Source organism: Oncorhynchus gorbuscha, linkage group LG02, assembly GCF_021184085.1.
Source record: "Oncorhynchus gorbuscha isolate QuinsamMale2020 ecotype Even-year linkage group LG02, OgorEven_v1.0, whole genome shotgun sequence".
Lineage (NCBI taxonomy): Eukaryota > Metazoa > Chordata > Actinopteri > Salmoniformes > Salmonidae > Oncorhynchus > Oncorhynchus gorbuscha.
The window spans coordinates 46,044,009-46,065,325 of record NC_060174.1 but is presented as its reverse complement, the minus strand read 5'-3'; the positions used below and the strand labels follow the sequence as shown (position 1 = coordinate 46,065,325).

The window sequence follows — 21,317 nt, the reverse complement described above, 5'->3', positions numbered from 1 at the left end:
GGCTGTCTGGCCAACTCCTATGGTCATTTTTACCTGACAACGACCATAAGAGGTGGCAAGACAGCACAAACAGATCTGGGACCAGGCTAACAATCACTCAGACATAGTAGTGAGAAGAAACCACTATGTTTCAGCTAGAGTAGAGACCCACCTGAAGGAGCTGCTGTTTGAGTTTCTGTATCTCAGACAGGTTGAGCTCGCTGAAGAGGTCTGACACAGGACCGTGCAGCCCTTCCCCCTTCCTGGGCAGCCGGTAGTCGCCGTTCACCTTAACCAGTCCCAAGTGGCCGTTACAGTCGCTGTTGCTATCCTCATTCCCATTGGTGCCATTGGGCATGGCTGTACCATTACTCCCAACCTCTTCTGTGGCAAACTTGAGCCCGTCGACCGTGGCGGTGAGTGCCAGGTGGGCTCCGGCCCCATATACACTGTCGCTGAGGGTGATGTGGTGGGCCAGCTCCTTCCTCAGGCTGTTCTTCTGCTCCCTCTCGATCTTCAGGGCATCCAGGGCCTCCTCTAGCTGGGACTGAGAGATGTCCTTCAGACGCAGAGCATCTTCCAGCTGGCTGTTCAGCAGCACAGTCTCCTCCTCCAGAACCTTGATCTCATGCTTCAGACCCTCATACTCCACCTGGAGGAGAGGGGGAGCAGGGGACAGACAGAGGACAGGAGGAAAAGGGACACACAGATAGAGAACACACAGACAGAAAGGACACAGATAGAGAACACACAGACAGAAAGAACACAGATAGAGAACACACAGATAGAGAACACAGACAGAAATTAGACAGATAGAGAACACACAGACAGAAATGACACAGATATAGAATACACAGACAGAAAGAACACAGATGGATGACACACAGACAGAAAGGACACAGATGGATGACATACAGACAGACAGGACACAGATGGATGACACACAGACAGAAAGGACACAGGTAGATGACACACAGACAGAAAGGACACAGGTAGATGACACACAGAGAGAAAAGACAGATAGATGACACACAGAGAGAAAGGACACAGATAGATGACACACAGACAAATGACACAGATGGATGACAAGGATAATAAGTCATATACATTGTTAGTTGTTTTAAAGCCACAATCAGCAGATCAAACACTAACCAATCGTTATCCCCACCCCGATTTCAGTAAAAAGCTGAGGGATATGTAGCCACTCTCACATTCATAGCCAGAGCTATGGATGCAATGACTGACCATCCATGATATCAACATACAGTTGTGTCTATGTTTTGAGGCTATATAGTGTTTGTTTTTATTTACTTTGTTAACAAACATTGTAGTAAAACAAGTTTATATTTAGTGTTCTGATGGGGTACGAGAGTTGAACTAAGCTCATGGGGCATTTCTAAGTTATATTCTTCATTGAAAATAAGAATATGTTCTTAACTGACTTGCCTGGTTAATCAATGGGTACATATCATTAACATATATGTCCAAAAGATGTAGCAACTGCAGATTGCCTCTTTAAGGTCAGACAATAAGGAACTTGGATGAGCTGATTCAACATTTGAGTAACATCATTTGCTATGACTGTGTATGAGTCATTTTTAAGATGTATTGATGACTGTGCGAGGTAAACAATAACGGTAATGGCTGAGAGACAGGCGTGGCTGTCTGTACTGTGTGTGCACTAAACTATAACAGCAATGGTGTTGATGCTGACCTGGTTCTGTTTGAGTGTGGACACTAGTTTCTGGAGGGTGATGTTCTCCTCCTCCAGCTCGGTGTAGTCCTGTAGGAGACGGGCCTCTCTGAATTTACACTCCCTGATCTCCTCCCTCATCCGGCACCGCTGCAACTCCAGCACCTCATTACTCTGGGAGTAGAGAGGAGCGAGGGAAGGAAAGTGAGGTCAAAGTCAGGTCCTAATCTGCAAACAGTTGAACACATCAAGTACATACTGTATAATCATTCACAAAACATGTTTAAATCACATAGAATCGTTTGACTGTGTGTAGATCCACTGCTGGCTGCCAAACTACCGCATCTTTACTGGGTAGTTACGACATGACGTAATTACTGTATATTAACTACAGTATGAACGTCTATGTGGCAAAACACAAACTAAAACAGTCTGGCATGTGTCGGCACTACTTTGTCTCTCTGTTGGCACCATAGTACGTGAATCAGTGGCACTTTGGTGCATGTTCTGAAACTCCTGGATGCAGTAATAACAGATGCCTTTGTTCTGCTGGATCTATAAGTTCAGTCCAGATACCTGGCCTCTTGTCTCTCTTTAATGCACCAAATCTAAATAGGCCACGCACACGCACACAGTATCTCCTCTGATGTGTTGATGATAATCAGACTGAGACTCTGTCAAACAAATTGCCCCCCCCTGAGTTAAAAGCGAAGACTCAGCACTCTCCTTTGCAGCAAGATTATTATTATTATTTTTTTTTTTTTGGGGGGGGGGGAATCACAGAGAACAGTAGCCATAGAGATCTGAACATGCTGTGGTGTATCAGATGATATATTTAGGTGGGAGAAATTCTAGTAGTGACCCGAAAATGTCATAAATCTGGAGAATCGGTTAAAAGTCGGGAAGATGAGCCTCAGCAGCGAAAGCTCTGCGTTTTCATGTGGATGTCAACACCAAGATACACACAAAAAGAAGAAAAGAAGACCACTTAGATATCAGAGCACTCTATCTCCTCTTGTTATCCCTTCCGGAAGACACCCACCCACCTCGAGACACACTATACAGCATTGTAGCGCAGCGTTGCTACTCATCGCGATGCAGCACTTCCCCCTGTTGCTACTCATCATGATGCAGCACTTCCCCCTGTTGCTACTCATCACGATGCAGCACTTCCCCCTGTTGCTACTCATCACGATGCAGCACTTCCCCCTGTTGCTACTCATCACGATGCAGCACTTCCCCCTGTTGCAACTCATCATGATGCAGCACTTCCCCCTGTTGCTACTCATCACAATGCAGCACTTCCCCCTGTTGCTACTCATCACGATGCAGCACTTCCCCCTGTTGCTACTCATCATGATGCAGCACTTCCCCCTGTTGCTACTCATCACGATGCAGCACTTCCCCCTGTTGCTACTCATCACGATGCAGCACTTCCCCCTGTTGCTACTCATCACGATGCAGCACTTCCCCCTGTTGCTACTCATCACGATGCAGCACTTCCCCCTGTTGCTACTCATCACGATGCAGCACTTCCCCCTGTTGCTACTCATCACGATGCAGCACTTCCCCCTGTTGCTACATCACGATGCAGCACTTCCCCCTGTTGCTACTCATCACGATGCAGCACATCCCCCTGTTGCTACTCATCACGATGCAGCACATCCCCCTGTTGCTACTCATCACGATGCAGCACTTCCCCCTGTTGCTACTCATCACGATGCAGCACATCCCCCTGTTGCTACTCATCACGATGCAGCACTTCCCCCTGTTGCTACTCATCACGATGCAGCACTTCCCCCTGTTGCTACTCATCACGATGCAGCACTTCCCCCTGTTGCAACTCATCTGCAGCACTTCCCCCTGTTGCTACTCATCGATGCAGCACTTCCCCCTGTTGCTACTCATCACGTGCAGCACTGCTACTCATCGTGATGCAGCACTTCCCCTGTTGCTACTCATCTTGATGCAGCACTTCCCCCTGTTGCTACTCATCACGATGCAGCACTTCCCCCTGTTGCTACTCATCACGATGCAGCACTTCCCCTGTTGCTACTCATCATGATGCAGCACTTCCCCCTGTTGCTACTCATCACGATGCAGCACTTCCCCCTGTTGCTACTCATCACGATGCAGCACTTCCCCCTGTTGCTACTCATCACGATGCAGCACTTCCCCCTGTTGCTACGTCGAGGCAACTTACCACGAAGACAATAGAATGGCAAAAATACATTTGGGAAAAACAGCTAACAAACAAACTCTGTGACATTACTGTTTATTGTATATGACCCCTGAGGGTTGCTAATGGACAGTGTTTTCTCATGACATATTCGTCACAACGCAGGGCATAAGGACTAAGTCTAGGGGGATTACTGGCCAATGATCTGCCAGCAAGGGTCTATAGAGGCTGGGGTCTATCAGAGGCTCCTCCACACCCCCATAGGGTCAGGTCAAGGCCATAGGATCAGGTCAAGGCCAGTGCACCGTCAAACACTGGCACAACACAGCCACAGTGGTAAAGGACAACACTGAGGCCCATTCTACATCAGGGCCAGGATTCATTTCAACAATGCAGGTTAACAACTAGCGACAGGCCAGAGCTTATTTCATTTACAAACAGTATAATACACAGAGCCTACTATTAACCTAGTCTCTATCCATTTAGCCTCCGAGCCTAGAAAAACACTTTCTTCACTGCATTCCATTGGTTTTCCTAGATGCAAATACTGAAACTAATCTGAGACAGAAGCTGTTTGGAATCCACATGAAAGCAGCTGATTAGACGCAGTCAGAGACAAATGAAGCCCCTTGTGTAGCTGCAGCATCTGTCTCCCGCATTTTAAAAAAAGAGACGGGCTTCTAATTGATATGCGCCGCACAGGCAAATGAGGTCTACACAGCAAGGCAACAGGCTAACCAACAGATCATCAAAGAGCCAAGGGATGCCCTGGTCAGAGGAGGCAGAGACAGTGTATTGGCTTGATTAAACTAGGCACAGTAAAAATGGGAGGCTGAGGGGCCGGTCGTTTTAAAGAGCAACAGCCAGAATATCCTTTCATTCATTAGGAGGCTTTTCATAGGGCAGTACCAATGGTTTCTGGCCCAATTACATGAGTAGCCTATGTAATCTTTCAATATGTTTTAGACTTTGCTAATTGGTTAAATTATTTATAATCTTATACACCGAGACAAATTATATTGCTCTTTTACAAAGATTTGAATCACATTAACTGGACTGACATGTTTTGGAAAGCTTGGTATGACAAGTGAAGCGGAAATAAACATTAACTGTGCGACCCCAGAGGTCCCTGCCAACAGCGCGTGGAGCAGCTAATCTAACTAGTGAATGAACTGCTGCGGCTCCAAGGCTGGGAGGGTACAGTCTGGCCTGCGCTGTGTGATGGGAGAGCAGCCAGGCTCACTCTGGGACGCACATGTGCCGAGCTCAGGGCATTTCTCTTATTCCCTAGCTTAGCACAGGATTTGCCTTCCACAATGGGGTCGTGACCGCAGCAGCGTCTGACCCCCGCCAGAACCCCTCTGCGACTGCAGACACGCACGTAACCCCCACACACACACACAGGCATGTACGCTTACGCACACATGCACACACACACACAAACACTCTGCATGGCCCCTATCCACTCTTCAGAGTGGCCCTGTGACTGCTACTGTATCTAACACAAACACTCTGCATGGCCCCTATCCACTCTTCAGAGTGGCCCTGTGACTGCTACTGTATCTAACACAAACACTCTGCATGGCCCCTATCCACTCTTCAGAGTGGCCCTGTGACTGCTACTGTATCTAACACAAACACTCTGCATGGCCCCTATCCACTCTTCAGAGTGGCCCTGTGACTGCTACTGTATCTAACACAAACACTCTGCATGGCCCCTATCCACTCTTCAGAGTGGCCCTGTGACTGCTACTGTATCTAACACAAACACTCTGCATGGCCCCTATCCACACTTCAGAGTGGCCCTGTGACTGCTACTGTATCTAACACAAACACTCTGCATGGCCCCTATCCACTCTTCAGAGTGGCCCTGTGACTGCTACTGTATCTAACACAAACACTCTGCATGGCCCCTATCCACTCTTCAGAGTGGCCCTGTGACTGCTACTGTATCTAACACAAACACTCTGCATGGCCCCTATCCACTCTTCAGAGTGGCCCTGTGACTGCTACTGTATCTAACACAAACACTCTGCATGGCCCCTATCCACTCTTCAGAGTGGCCCTGTGACTGCTACTGTATCTAACACAAACACTCTGCATGGCCCCTATCCACACTTCAGAGTGGCCCTGTGACTGCTACTGTATCTAACACAAACACTCTGCATGGCCCCTATCCACACTTCAGAGTGGCCCTGTGACTGCTACTGTATCTAACACAAACACCACCACCAATAAAGCAGATCAGCAGGGAAGAAATGAAGACAAGCAAGATGCACCTCATGTTAATCTACAAATCTAAATGTGGGACACTTCAGTACCGACTACAGGCTACATTGTGTACACAACATCACACTGTGGATTCACAGTAGCCCACAGTGTAAAAGTGAAACCATGGCCCAGCTCAAACTGTACTACAGCCTGATACTAGTCTGAGGTGTGTGTAAGTGACATCAGCGGTCAAAGGCCACTACTTCGCTGTTCTCCTGCAGCACGGCGTTGAGCCTCTCGCTCTCGTTGGACGCGTTGGACGCCACCGAGCGGCTCAGCTTCAGCTCAGTCTGCAACTCCAGCAGCCGGCCCATGTAGTAGGCCTCCTTAGACGCTGACTCCTGCAGCAGTGACTCCTCGTTGCTCTCGCCGTCCTCCGCCACTTTACGCTGGTTGGAGTAGGCCTGGCCAAACGCCTGGGGAGACAGAGAGGGAATAGATTAGAATAAAGAATAGATACAGTACTTGGTTAGAACGTAAATTGGTCTTGGAGAGGCAGAGGGTTAGCCGCGGTTAAGTGCCTTGCTCAAGGGCACAATGGTAGTGGTAGTAATGATCTGAAACCAGCAACACTCAAGTAGCCAGTTCAGTCCACACCTTTAATGGCAAAACATCTTATACACTTTGGATATGGTTATGGAGAAGACTATGTCCCACCAGGGCCATTCTTATCACCTACAAAGCTCCAGGGTTGTCCCTCTTGGCATCAAGGGTATTGTGCGATGATATTTCAGCCCATCTCAGATCAATAGACACAGTGTCCCCATTCTCCTGACACAGGTTTTCACACAGCGCTCCGAGCTGACTTGTCATGACAAAGGAATCCTGGCTTTATGCTTGATTGAGGTGATCACAGCAGTGATCAACAACAGCAGAAACCACTCAGCCAATGACCCCTGGATACCGGCCATATTCGAAAGGTGGATCCTGTTCACACCTGTAAAGGCTACCTCTACAGCACCAGGGTTGCATTCATTAGGAACCAAACAGAAGGAAACAGACTGAAATAGAGAGTGATTACGTGGCCTTGTCCACTAAGAAATGCTCATTTTTATTTACGTTGCATAGGCTACGATCTACAGGTAACTGCCAAAATAATGGAAACACTTGAGTAAATGAGGGATACATAGTATATTGAAAGGAGGTGCTTCCACACCACACAGGTGTGGTTCCTGAGTTAATTAAGCAATTAACATCCCAGCATGCTTAGGATAATGTATAGAAATGCTGGACAGGCCATTATTTTGGCTACCTTGGCTATGCCCCCATAGGATGACAATGCCCCCATCCAAAGGGCACGAGAGGTCACTGAATGGTTTGATGAGCATGAAAACGGTGTAAACCATATGCCGTGGACGTCTGTCATCAGATCTCAACCCAATTGATCACTTATGGGAGATTCTGGAGTGTCGCCTGAGACAGCGTTTTCCACCACCACCAACAAAACACCAAATGATGGAATCTTCTTGTGGATGAACGGTCTTGCATCCCTCCAATAGAGTTCCAGACACTTGAAGAATCTATGCCAAGGTGCATTGAAGCTGTTCTGGCTCGTGGTGGTCCAACACCCTATTAAGACACTTTATGTTGGTGTTTCCTTTATTCTAAGCAGTTACCTGTAGGTCCCATGAGATGCGAATGAACACGTTCTACCTATTTACATTATGGCTTATCTTCCCACAGAATCCATGTAATGTAAGGTCAAGTGTAGAAGACTAGAGTATGAAATGAGATTAGATTGTACATTTTGTCTACTTGCACAGAAATGATGCTTTGCAGGCTCCGACAGGCACGCGTGCACACGCACAGCTTCTGCGACACTCCTACAGGCTCACTGAATAGCACGCAACACCATATCCCCCAGCAGGTCTTAGCCAGAACGATGTCTACGATGGGAGTTAGCACCTGCAGAGGCCTCAATGAAGCGCTTACTCCGAGACAAGACACCATCGTTTAGGAGGTGCAGAGGAACTTTTAAATTGTGGTAAGACCGAATATATGTTATGGTTCTTGGAAAGACTTGGTTATACATTCATTTATCATTGTACTCTTTTTAAAAATTTTATTGAGATTTCTTCATGCGAAATGAATATGTATTTTTCCAAACATTTGTGTATTGTACATAAAAATATAACATTTAGTTGTGTTTCTAGGTGACTAGTTGTGTATGTCTGAGCGACAGAGTTCTGGACAGAGAGTTGGCTCCTCTCAGATGTAACAGTCTCAGTACCACACTCCCTCAAAACCATACCCAGATGGACGATTCCCCCAGAGAGCTTGAGATACTCTCTCTGATTGGTCAATTAATAATTCAGGAACACTGTTTCCACCTCATCGTCATCATCTCTCCAACATCCCAGAAGAGGAATGAATCATTCATAAGATATAAGCCTTTATTACTTGTAGTCATACTACCTTAAATTAACTTATTTCTCAATGCACCATTTTTCTACCACACTTAATTACTAATTGATTTTTGAGTCAACATCACAACTCAAAGTGTTGAATAAGCAGCGTGCAGCATTTGGAGATGTATTTGCAGACAGGGGTAATTTATTATGGTTAAATCCCTTGTGCTCCAGAGCAGATCTTAATGCAGGGAGAGCGCAATAGAGCTTCATGTGGATGAAGTTAAAGCTCCCCAGCAAAAGTTGTGTGTTTTAGCAATTAAGTTACCAGGTTTGACCAGCTGTCATGGTTTGTTGAGTTTGGCTATTCATGTGTGTGTGGAGGGGAATTGAGGGTAATTGTGTTTCTGCATTTAATGTACAGGGCCTTCGGAAAGTATTCAGATACCTTGACTTTTGCCACATTTTGTTACTTTACAGCCTTAAATTGATTTAAAAGAAAGAAAAAAAAGTGAACAGGTTTTTTGACATTTTTGCAAATAGAAAACAGAAATACCTTATTTACGTAAGTATTCAGACCCTTTGCTATGAGACTAGACATTGAGCTCTAGTGCATCCTGTTTCCAATGACCATCCTTGAGATGTTTCTACAACTTAATTGAAGTACACCTGTGGTAAATTCAATTGATTGGACAGGAAAGGCACGCACCTGTCTATATAAGGTCCCACAGTTACCAGTGCATGTCAGAGCAAAAACCAAGCCATGAGGTCGAAGGAATTGTCCGTAGAGCTCCGAGACAGGATTGTGTCGAGGCACAGATCTGGGGAAGGGCACCAAAAAATGTCTGCAGCATTGAAGGTCCCCAAGAACACAGTGGCCTCCATCATTCTTAAATGGAAGAAGTTTGGAACCACCAAGACTCTTCGTGTAGATGTGAGAACCTTCCAGAAGGACAACCATCTCTGCAGCACTCCACCAATCAGGCCTTTATGAGTAGCCAGACGGAAGCCACTCCTCAGTAAAAGGCACATGACAGCCCACTTGGAGTTTGCCAAAAGGCACCTAAATACTCTCAGACCATGAGAAACAAGATTCTCTGTCATGATGATGAAACCAAGATTGAACTCTTTGGCCTGAATGCCAAGCTTCACATCTGGAGGAAACCTGGCACCTTTCCAACGTGTAGCATGGTGGCAGCATCATGCTGTGGGCATGAGCATCATGCACATTTCTGAAAAACTTTTTTTGCTTTGTCACTATGGGGTATTGTGTGTAGATTGTTTTTTTTTTTTTTGGAATCAATTTTAGAATACGGCTGTAACGTAACAAAATGTGGGAAAAGTCAAGGGGTCTGAATACTTTCTGAAGGCACTGTATATCAGTACTTTTCTGCTCAGTACTGTGTGTGTGTGTGTGTGTGTGTGTGTGTGTGTGTGTGTGTGTGTGTGTGTGCGTGCGTGCGTGCGTGCGTGCGTGCGTGCGTGTGTGTGTGTGTGTATGAGATAAGGAGGTTTAGCAGCAGAAGATGTATTCAACATTCATCCTTCCATTGACCGTTGACCACCTTCTGTGTCATACACACACACCGACAGCTGATCCCCATCCCGTCTCTACGGAAACACAACAGCACGTCACGGTGGGTGGCGGTACAGGCTGGACATGCACGTGTGCCCACACACAATGAACCTGCTCAGAGACGAGAGGACTCTTTCATAGACAGAGAGCTCAACCATTCATGACTACTGAATAACTGGATTGAAAAGCCTCGGTCACGGTCATCATGGTCAATCAACCACAAACTGCCCCATAGGACACAGTGTCACCCAATCAACCTTTACCGTCAGCATCACGACGACACTGATCAACTGGCTCGTGGGACAGGAGAGGATCCCTACGTGACATTTAGAATGTGTTGTCAATTTGTTGCCATTGACACTGATTACAGTATAAAAGTCAGCTTTGTTTTCCCATCTGTTCACACCAATGCTTATATACACTAGATGACTGATAGGGGGCGCTGTGTTGAAGCCACCGCACCTCCATCTTGGCACTCTCCCACCATTGTAAAAAATAATTTGGAAGCTATAGAAATGCATTTATTAATGTCTACATTCGCTTTTGCCACGTTTAATATATTGTTGACATACTTTTAAAATTCTGTTATGTGAGGTAAACATACAAATAAAAAAATGTCCCTAAAGTATCATTTTTAGAGATGAATAATGTTAATGTCACCAGTACAACAATAAATACTTCAATGCATGTAATTTCGTCCTTGAAACATTTAATTGAAATACTGAAGAATTCCATTAGTATTCAATGGCCAATACATAGCATCAGCAATCCAGGGTTTATATACATAATTGGTTCACACCTTTACCAACAGCATGTGAACAAAACCCAACTTTGCACAGGTTCTAAATATTTCCTTCTATTTTTCCAGCGAATCACATTTGCACACACACAGAGCATAATCAACCCATAATCCCACACACTTCTGTCTGGCCACCACAAAAACATGAATTGATGTGAAGGTCACTCTCACTCACTCTCTCTCTCTCTCTCTCTCTCTCTCTCTCTCTCTCTCTCTCTCTCTCTCTCTCTCTCTCTCTCTCTCTCTCTCTCTCTCTCTCTCTCTCTCTCTCTCTCTCTCTCTCTCTCTCTCTCTCTCTCTTTTGTTTCAGTGGTCCTTTGTGTCTCTTCTCCTCCCAGTGCACACCACAGAGTGATTCTGTAAGTGATTAGGTGGTAGGCCCCCTAGCTCCTAGAAAAAAGCTGCAAGCTGGCATTGTTGCTTTTAGAGGGCCTGTCAATATTCAGGCAGGAGGGCTAGGTTCTACAGGCCCCTCCAATGTCCAGCTGGGTCCCTGGAGCAGGAGCCTGGCTGGCCCCCACTCTGAGGCCCCTCTCCCCCAGACCCCTCAGGCCCCTCTCCCCCTGGCCCCTCTCCCCCTCTTTTGTCCCTGGAGGACAGACAGAACGGAGGCTGCCTGTGATTCAGAATCAGTGCTGCTCATCCATAGAGACAGGGGATTCTGGATGCATAATAGGAGAGGCAGATGGTTTTCAAACATCCCCCTTCAGAGGGAAGCTAGTCATTCTCAAAGCCTGCTCTTTCCATCTGCTTCCTGTTATTTTCTGTCGAGATCATCACACTGTAACACAGCTCAAACGCATGGGATGAAAACATGTTCCGGCTCCCTGTCAAGAGGCACCCTCTTTGACGCCCGGTTGTGACGCACAACATGTCTATAATGTAACTGTATGTGACGTCGGCATAGCGACATCTTCTTGCTCTGTCACATCAAACGTGGTGGATGTGAGGAGGTTTCAAGTTGAATGTCATATCCTGGGGTGAGAATAATAAGGGGTTAACGAGCAGGGTCCAGTACGGTATACTGCATTATGGATTCTTACCCTGAGGCCTTTAGGTCTGGCCCGTCTGCGATAGAATCCACAAAGACCTTTCTATAGATATTCATCCCTCGGGCAAAGGATGAGGAGCAGACAGATCTCCTGGCGACATAGGCTGGTGCACTGGTGTATGGTGCGTTGTGGCTGCTGTGCGACCCTGAAATCCTTCCCCCCTGCGACAGATCCCGATTGGGAGGGGTGGAACAGCTATGGGACATTTTTAGACCCAGGGAGCTCAGCAGGGAGGAGACTGAACGACTTCTATATAACAGTGATTCATTTCCAACCTAACCTCCATGGTAGAGCCCTTTGTGACTTCCCTTCCGCTGTGATAGGATGCAACACACACTATAAAAACCAAGACCTGCCAACAACCACCTCATTGCTTTGACTGGAAAAGCAACTTATAAACGTAACTACTTTTCCAGTGTCAGAGAGGTGAACTTGGTAGAGTAAGGTCAAAGGTAGGTGGATTGACAGTGGATAGACCAGCGGACTATGTAGATGATTTAATCCAGATTTATTTTGGACTCGCCTGTTTGGACTTCAATTCAACGAATCTGGTTTTAACTGATTTTAAAACCTGGAGGATTTATTTCACAAATGACACCTAAAATATCCTTAATCAAATCACAGTGCCCATCCACCACTCTTATCTGCCTTGTAGTCCCTGAACGATGGAGACTGGGGGAAATAAAACATGTTTAGTGATGATTCCCGATACATTAACAGGAATTAGTCATGTAACCCTGACCGTATCGGTGAGCAGGGATGCTGTGCTTTACGGTACGGTAGATTGAAGCCAGTCTATAGAGTAGAGACAGACAGTGAGGCACTCTCCTGGCCAACATGATATCATTGTAAAGCGTCAATCGGGCACGTTTTAGCAAAAATATATTCTCCAAATTAAATGAAGCTGATGTGAATACATTGCATTCAATGGGGGGAAGGGGGGAATTAGTTTCACAATATTGATGCCTAGAGATAAGCATCAGAGATATGATGCATAAGTGAATATGAGATTGACGTATAGATATGATTCAACTAGTTGACACATACAGTATATCAATTGTATTCATGTCTGTCAGTTCTCCCTCCCTCCCTCCCTCCCTCCCTCCCTCCCTCCCTCCCTCCCTCCCTCCCTCCCTCCCTCCCTCCCTCCCTCCCTCCCTCCCCTCCCTCCCTCCCTCCCTCCCTCCCCCTCCCTCCCTCCCTCCCCCTCCCTCCCTCCCTCCCTCCCCCTCCCTCCCTCCCTCCCTCCCTCAAGCTCTCTCTCTTTAATTTTTTTAATTTAACCTTTATTTATCCGGGGAAAACCCATTGAGTTTACAAGGGTTCCCTGGGAACAATAAATCAACACGATCAGTCTCAATACAACACTATCAATTTACAATTACACATTACAACAAATCAAATTCAATCAAAACAAGTGCAATTCTCCTTCACAACATTCCTCATCAAGTCCCCAACTGGCCGTTCGAAACCAGAGAGTCAAGCCTCAAAGTGGCCTGCAGGTAATTCCATCCGATAGGGGCACAATAACTAAAAGCATTCTTCCCGGACTCTGTGGAGACTTGTGGAACCTCTAGAACCAGCCAGAACCAACCGTGTCTGATGGTGGGTCAGGTCAGGTGATAAAACGCCGTGCTGAGTGGTTTTAAAACAGAGGCTGCTGCGTGCATATAGATTATTTCAAGTACTGGGAGGAGCGATGCTTGAACAATCTTCCTCCTGTTTTAAAAAGTAAGACAGGATTTATTCCTACAAAGGAAACCGATCTTCATTCTCAGCCTCTTTGTTCATTTATCAATGTGTATATTAAAAGACAAGTTATCATCAATCCAACTTCCTAAATATTTATAATGAGGGACTTGCTCAATTTGGGCTCCCTTCAAGGTGCAAATACGCAGATCTTTAGGGTCAATTTTACGAAACCTGGAGAACAACACAAACTTGGTTTCATCAACATTTACCACTAATTTTAGATCGGCGAACGATTCTTGAATTGAATCAAAGCCAAGCTGAAGGTCGTTAAACACAAAAAACGCTGGGCCTCAAGGGACCCCCCTTCAGGCTGATGAGCGGTCCTTTTGACTGCAACATTAATACATTTCTTATATGCCATCGCAAAAATAACAATTTAGTTGTGTTTATGATGGTCTAAGCTAACATTATTTCAAATAACACATTAGCATTTTCATTAGTCTATGTTACTGTAGGCTATAGGTAAAAATACAAGTGTTCAATCAATTTTATTTGTGGAGTGCCTTTGTTACAACTATGAAACAGAAAGTGTATGTGTTGGAACACACGAAATACAAAAAATACCCCAAAATACCCCAAAATACCCCATCCACCAACAAGCATGGTCAGGAAGACGCGCGGTCAAATTATGAAAACATCAGAAGCCTAAACATCATTATAAGCACCAAGTGTGCTTGATAACTAGTGAATATTAGCACAAAAGCAATAATGGCATTATAATGAACATAAGAGTTGATGTGACAGAATGCAGGTAACGCATCAAAATGGAGGAAACGCACCTCTCAAATTTCGTAACAATGCAGAGGGCTCCCTGGCTCCGCATTGACATGACTGGTCCACGGTAGGTGGGGGCGGTACATCCTGTATAAACACAACCTCACTTCGTTGACAACTTCCTTAACAGTAGCTCGGCTCTGCTGCGCTAAGCGCAAGAAGTATGAAAGCCCTTGCGTATGTGGAGGCTGCATTGCAGTAAATGCTGTCTGGCCACTTCAGATGTCAGATTGACCATGCAGTATAGTCCCTGAATGCTGTGGCATGTCCATGTCACAGAAGCAACGAAAGCTGTCGAGCGCATTAATGTTGTCGTTTTTTGCTTGAGATGTAGGGCCTGCTCTTTCAGTGATGCCATTTTTTTGTGCTGATAAATCGGCCTGTAGCATTGTCACCGGCTTGTCACCATCTAAATGGTGCCTTCCCTTCCTCTCTCCTGTCTCTGCTTCATTCGGTAGTGGCCGGGCACCTGCTCGGTGCGCACCGTTCTGGCTTTTTTGTGATTAGGCTTCGGAGATGTAGCGTATTCAGGCTGAGAAGAATCATCATCAGAAATGTCATGAATATTTTCCTCCCCCACCATCTGAGACATTTTCATTCAGATCTCGTAGCAGTGCTAACGCAGCATGTGCATCCACTCGTCTTGGTCTTCTTGCCATCGTAAATTATACACGCTCTCACTGTGTATTCCTAGTAGGCGAAAGTAGACTGATAAAACTGATTGGATTTGGTGGACTGATATAGGGTACATACCATTTTGAGATTATAATTAGAATATACCAATACAATAAAATGGCCCGCCCTGTTCTTCATTCACAATGAGTGCTAACATAATTATGCATCGTTCACTTCCCCTCCCATTCTCCCTCTTTCTCCCCACCATACTTTACTTAATTTATTTAATCTGTTATACTTGTGAAATTAGTTTTGGTGAAGTTCAGGTTCAGTTGAGGCAATTATTGGGGTGATTATCAACTAGGCACCACACATTCCACTGAAGGAGCGGAGCAGGCCCTAATGTCAGGAGAAGGAGCGGAGCAGGCCCTACTGTCAGGAGAAGGAGCGGAGCAGGCCCTACTGTCAGGAGAAGGAGCGGAGCAGGCCCTACTGTCAGGAGAAGGAGCGGAGCAGGCCCTACTGTCAGGAGAAGGAGCGGAGCAGGCCCTACTGTCAGGAGAAGGAGCGGAGCAGGCCCTACTGTCAGGAGAAGGAGCGGAGCAGGCCCTACTGTCAGGAGAAGGAGCGGAGCAGGCCCTACTGTCAGGAGAAGGAGCGGAGCAGGCCCTACTGTCAGGAGAAGGAGCGGAGCAGGCCCTACTGTCAGGAGAAGGAGCGGAGCAGGCCCTACTGTCAGGAGAAGGAGCGGAGCAGGCCCTACTGTCAGGAGAAGGAGCGGAGCAGGCCCTACTGTCAGGAGAAGGATGGGCAATGGGGGAAAACCATACAATAAATGACATGCCCTCATAAAACTGGTTATAACTCCAGTTCTGTTTGTGATATCAATATTTTAACAACAGCAGTGTGTTATATAGACCTATTTAGGACAGAGGGGGGCATGACTTTAAATATGGCAAAATAATAAATGAATACATTCATGAGCAGTCAAAATGACGGCTTTAACGGTTCTAGTGTTAATGGCCTGCTGCACCGAGGGGGCACAGAATAAATAAGAATGTGTCATCCGCATAGATATGTAGGCCCCAGTTACTGTTATTCAGAGACAAACCAACATTATTAGTGAACAGTATTAGTGAATAGAAATAGTGAACTGTAAAGGGCCTAGAATTGAGCCTTGTGGCACTCCTTTAGACTGAACTCCATCAGTAGCTATACATTGACTTCTGTCATGCAAGTTTTAACCAGCTGCAGGCCGATTGGTCTAGACCAATTTTGGATCCGTAGCAGGAGTGCATGATCAACCGTATCGAATGCTTCCGACAGATACATATAAAAGGGCAGCACAGTGCTGTTTCCTGTCTTGTCTAATTATGTCATTTTTGACTAGAGAAGCAGCCAAGATGGTGCTGTGACCTGGCCTAAAGCCTGCCTGGTGAGCATTGAGAATACAATTTCTATCTAAAAAGGACCGCAGCTGAGAATTTACCAAGAGCTCAAATATTTCTGCTAAACATGAAATATTTGAGATTGGTTGATAATTATGAATTATCTCTATGTTCTAATCCCCCTCTCTTTTTCCCTTCTTAGCCTCCATCTGTCTAACTACCTCCTCTTTACCCCCCCCCTCCTTCTCTTCTCTATCCCCCCTTCTGTCACCCATCCACCCCTATCTCTCTCTCTCTCTCTCTCTCTCTCTCTCTCTCTCTCTCTCTGTTAATGGAATTTGTATTTTTAAATGAACGATTCGAATATTCCACCATGAAACCATATAATTGCATGAAATTGATTAGGATCATAAAATTATTATTAATGATGTGTGTAGTTTTAGTCAGTAACATTATAATAAATGATGTGTGTAGTTTTAGTCAGAATTAGGGTAAAACAATATATCTGTACAATATATTTTTATAGTATCTTAAACAGCACTGAGAGATTTGGGAGAGGGTAGGGAGACTTTCTCACGGCATCCCTAATCTTGGGGGAGGACAGGGAGTACTTCTCCACTGTCTCCATAATCTTTGTCCGCTGGGTAGAGAGACAGTATGTGCGTAGGATACCTTCTGTTTATGTGTGAAAGTATGTGCGTAAGGAGTCTGTTTGTGTGCAAAAGTATGTGCGTAAGGAGCTAGTATAAAATGAATGGTTTTGTACTGTTTCATTCAACCAGTATCATACAAATTCTGGGTTGCAGACAAAGTAGCTTAATTGAATTGGGTTATGAACATTGAGAGAACATAAGTCTCTCTCTCTCTCTCTCTCTCTCTCTCTCTCTCTCTCTCTCTCTCTCTCTCTCTCTCTCTCTCTCTCTCTCTCTCTCTCTCTCTCTCTCTCTCTCTCTCTCTCTCTCCCACCTCTCTCTCCCACCTCTCTCTCCCACCTCTGCAGACTGGATATTGGTGCATAGAAGTTAATACATTGCATTCAATGCAAAATATATGCGTCAACTGATTTGATGCATAAGTCAATACATTACAATTGAGGGAAAAAAAGATGGTGATAAAGCTGAAATAGGTAAATTGGTGACAGACAGACAGACAGACAGACAGACAGACAGACAGACAGACAGACAGACAGACAGACAGACAGACAGACAGACAGACAGACAGACAGACAGACAGACAGACAGACAGACAGACAGACAGACAGACAGACAGACAGACAGACAGACAGACAGACAGACAGACAGACAGACAGACAGACAGACAGACAGACAGACAGACAGACAGACAGACAGACAGACAGACAGACAGACAGACAGACTTATACACTCACATGTAACACCACCCCAGAATTTAGTCAGTTGCCCTATCCATAATCTAACTAACAATGAATTAACTTTCCCCCCTTCCCACTGCATGGTAAAAAGTTAGGCCTCACTTGAAGCCTGAAATAGAGATACAGTGTTTTTGAGTGACATCAGTAGAACAGTTGAGGCTAGAAACACAATTCATGTATGGGATCGTTCAGCAGACGCTCCTGATGAATGCAAGCCTAAATTCTTCACAGTGAAAATGTGGTCCTACAGAGAACAAGGCCTTTCTACCATAAAAAGAACATGACCTACAGCCCTTACATAACCATGACGCCCTCGTGGACTGTGACTGAACGAGCTAACCGTCCTTGCACACAACCAATCGTGACCTTATAGGGATGCCCTGTGTTGAGGTTCAGCTTCCTGGGGCAACATGTAGTGGCTTAATTCATCCTCAACATGGGCTCTCCCTGCAGTTACACATAAATGTAAAATTCTTAATATAACGACTTGAAACTCATGGCATTGTTAAAGAGTGTCCCCAGGAGGCTGTAGATTGAATTTCAGCATCATTTGATAACAGGGAGGGACTTAATTGTGGATCATAAGGGCTGTACTACTATGCCTGTTTCTGTAACACAAGACATTTCACTGAGCCTATCTGGTGTATGTGACAATAAAATATATGTATAAAAAATTAATAGTTAAAAAAGCTTCATGTACCAAATTGCACATATTTGTGAACGGGGGACTGTTATGAGAAGAAGGGGAGAATGGAAGAGAGAGAAGAGGGAGATGGATAGGGGGGATTAGAGAATAGATAGAGAGATAAAGAGAGGGAGGGGGATAGAGGGGAGAGAGAACGGGTGAAGGAAGGAGAGAGAGAGAGAGAGGGACATAGTGAATACCAGGGCAGGTTTCTCAGATTTTTCATGGTGTTCTATTGTTTCCAGTACCTGTCTTATATTATCTCCAATGTACCGTCCACCTCCAACGCATTAATTACATGATGCATTTATATATCAGGCTCTCATCCATTTTCATTCATCATCATGGCTCACATCAACACCATCATCCCGGAAACCCTAAACCCGCTCCAATTCACATAACGCCCCAACAGATCCACAGATGAAGGCAATCTCAATCGCACTCCATACCGCCCTTTTCTCACCTGGACAAATGGAACACCTATGTGAGAATGCTATTCATTGACTACAGCTCAGCATTCAACACCATAGTGCCCTCAAATCTCATCAATAAGATAAGGACCCTGGGATTAAACACCTCCATCTGCAACTGGATCCTGGACTTCCTGACAAGCCGCCCCACGTAGTAAGGGTAGGCAATACATCTGCCGTGCTGATCCTCAACACAGGACCCCACAGGGGTGTGTGCTTAGTCTTCCCTGTACTCCCTGTTCACCCATGACTACGTGGCCAAACACGAATCCAACATCATCATTATGTTTGCTGACGACACAACGGTGGCAGGCCTGATCACAGACAACGATGAGACAGCCTATAGGGAGGAGGTCAGAGACCTGGCAGTGTGATGCCAGGACAAGAACCTCTCCCTCAATGTGAGCAAGACAAAGGAGCTGATCGCAGACTACAGGAAAAGGAGGGCCAAGCACGCCCCCATTTACATCGACGGGGCTGTAGTGGAGCGGGTCAAGAGTTTCAAGTTCCTTTGTGTTCACATCACCAACAAACTATCATGGTCCAAACACACTAAGAAAGTCATGAAGAGGGCACAACAACGCCTTTTCTCCCTCAGGATACTGAAGAGATTTGGCATGGGTCCCCAGATCCTCAAAAAGTTCTACAGCTGCACCATCAAGAACATCCTGACCGGTTGTATCACCACCTGGTATGGCAACTGCTCGGCATCCGACCGTAAGGCACTACAGAGGGTAATGTGTATGGCCCAGTGCTTCACTGGAGCCAAGCTTCCTGCCATCCAGGATCTATATACTAGGCGGTGTCAGAGGAAGGGCCAAACAATTGTCAAAGACTCCAGTCACCTAAGTTATAGACTGTTCACTCTGCTACCACACGGCAAGCGGTACCGGAGCGCCATGTACCTAGTATGCCTAGTATGGTTCTCAATCAGAGGCAGGTGTCATTAGTTGTCTCTGATTGAGAATCATACTTAGGTAGCCTGGGTTGCACTGTTTGTTTGTGGGTGATTGTCTATGTTGATGGCTTGTTTCAGCGCAGCTCACATTAGCTTCACGGTTGTTATTTTGTTTACTGTTTTTGTATAGAGTTTCATTGTTCAGTGTTTTCTTTATTAAAATTCACTGATGAACACATATCACGCCGCATTTTGGTCCTCCGATCCTTCTCGCCTCTCCTCTTCAGATGAAGAGGAGGACGACCGTGCCAGTCTGCCAGGCTGAATAAATCCCATAATTAAACAACAAACGTGTACTCAGGCAGCGTTAGTCAGCGGGCAGCGTGGGATACATTAACCTCCAGTCAGTCACAAACAGGAAATCAATTAACATGCAGGATGTCGCATTTTCTCACTCATACTATTGGACCAAAATTAGTACAAACAAAAGCCTTGGGAAGAGGCATAGTACTTGATGCATTGAGTTCTGAGGTGTTTGAATTCAGCTATAGAAAACTCTGTCTAGGATTTCTAGGTGTTTAACATATACACATGCATCATCAACAGCAGACTTTCCAGACCAACAACATATATTTATGCCTATAGACAAGGGCATTCTATGTCCCCATGTGCCCAACAAGTGATGAGCTTTCAGCATTCTGCCTCCTAAAACAGCAGAACACATAACGCATGATTAGGCTCTCCTCTACTCTGCTCTAACCAAAATACAGGGGGTGGTCCGCCCAGGTCTTACCAAGTGTGCATAGACAGACTAAATACTACAGGTTATGTACGCCCACAGGCCTCTTGCCTAAACACTCCCTCCCTCTGACAAAGGAACACGGGCTTTTATCAAACTGAAGAAGGAGTTGGTAATTGAAGAGACAGCTGTTTCCCCTGACGAGAGGGAGGGGTCAGAGCTCCAATCACCAATGGGGCCGACCAATCAGCTGCTTTAGGATTCCAAGAAGCCATTTCCTGAAATACACACACATACAAACCCACAACAACACAGAAACTGGGGAACGTAACACTGGTTGATGGAATGAGTTTGGCTGCGGATGTGTTCCGTGTGATGCTTGGACACTGTGCTATCTAACCTCCAAACGAGCTTCAATGCCATACAACACTCCTTCCATGGCCTCCAACTGCTCTTAAACACTAGTAAAACCAAATGCATGCTTTTCAACCGTTCGCTGCCTGCACCCGCACGCCTGACTAGCATCACCACCCTGGATGGTTCCGACCTTGAATATGTGGACATCTATAAGCACCTAGGTGTCTGGCTAGACTGTAAACTCTCCTTCCAGACTCATATCAAACATCTCCAATCGAAAATAAAATCTAGAGTCGGCTTTCTATTCCGCAACAAAGCCTCCTTCACTCACGCCGCCAAAATTACCCTAGTA

At 45.7% G+C, this 21,317-nt stretch overlaps 1 protein-coding gene across 1 annotated transcript in view; it reads right to left on the bottom strand.

Annotated features, from left to right (window-relative positions):
* Positions 1–21,317, bottom strand: part of LOC124003014 (protein bicaudal D homolog 1-like) — an 82,180-nt gene that overhangs the window by 6,988 nt on the left and 53,875 nt on the right. The window contains 3 exon segments of the mRNA XM_046310937.1: positions 152–631; positions 1,694–1,846; positions 6,326–6,538. Of these exon segments, the coding sequence (XP_046166893.1) occupies positions 152–631; positions 1,694–1,846; positions 6,326–6,538 (846 nt within the window).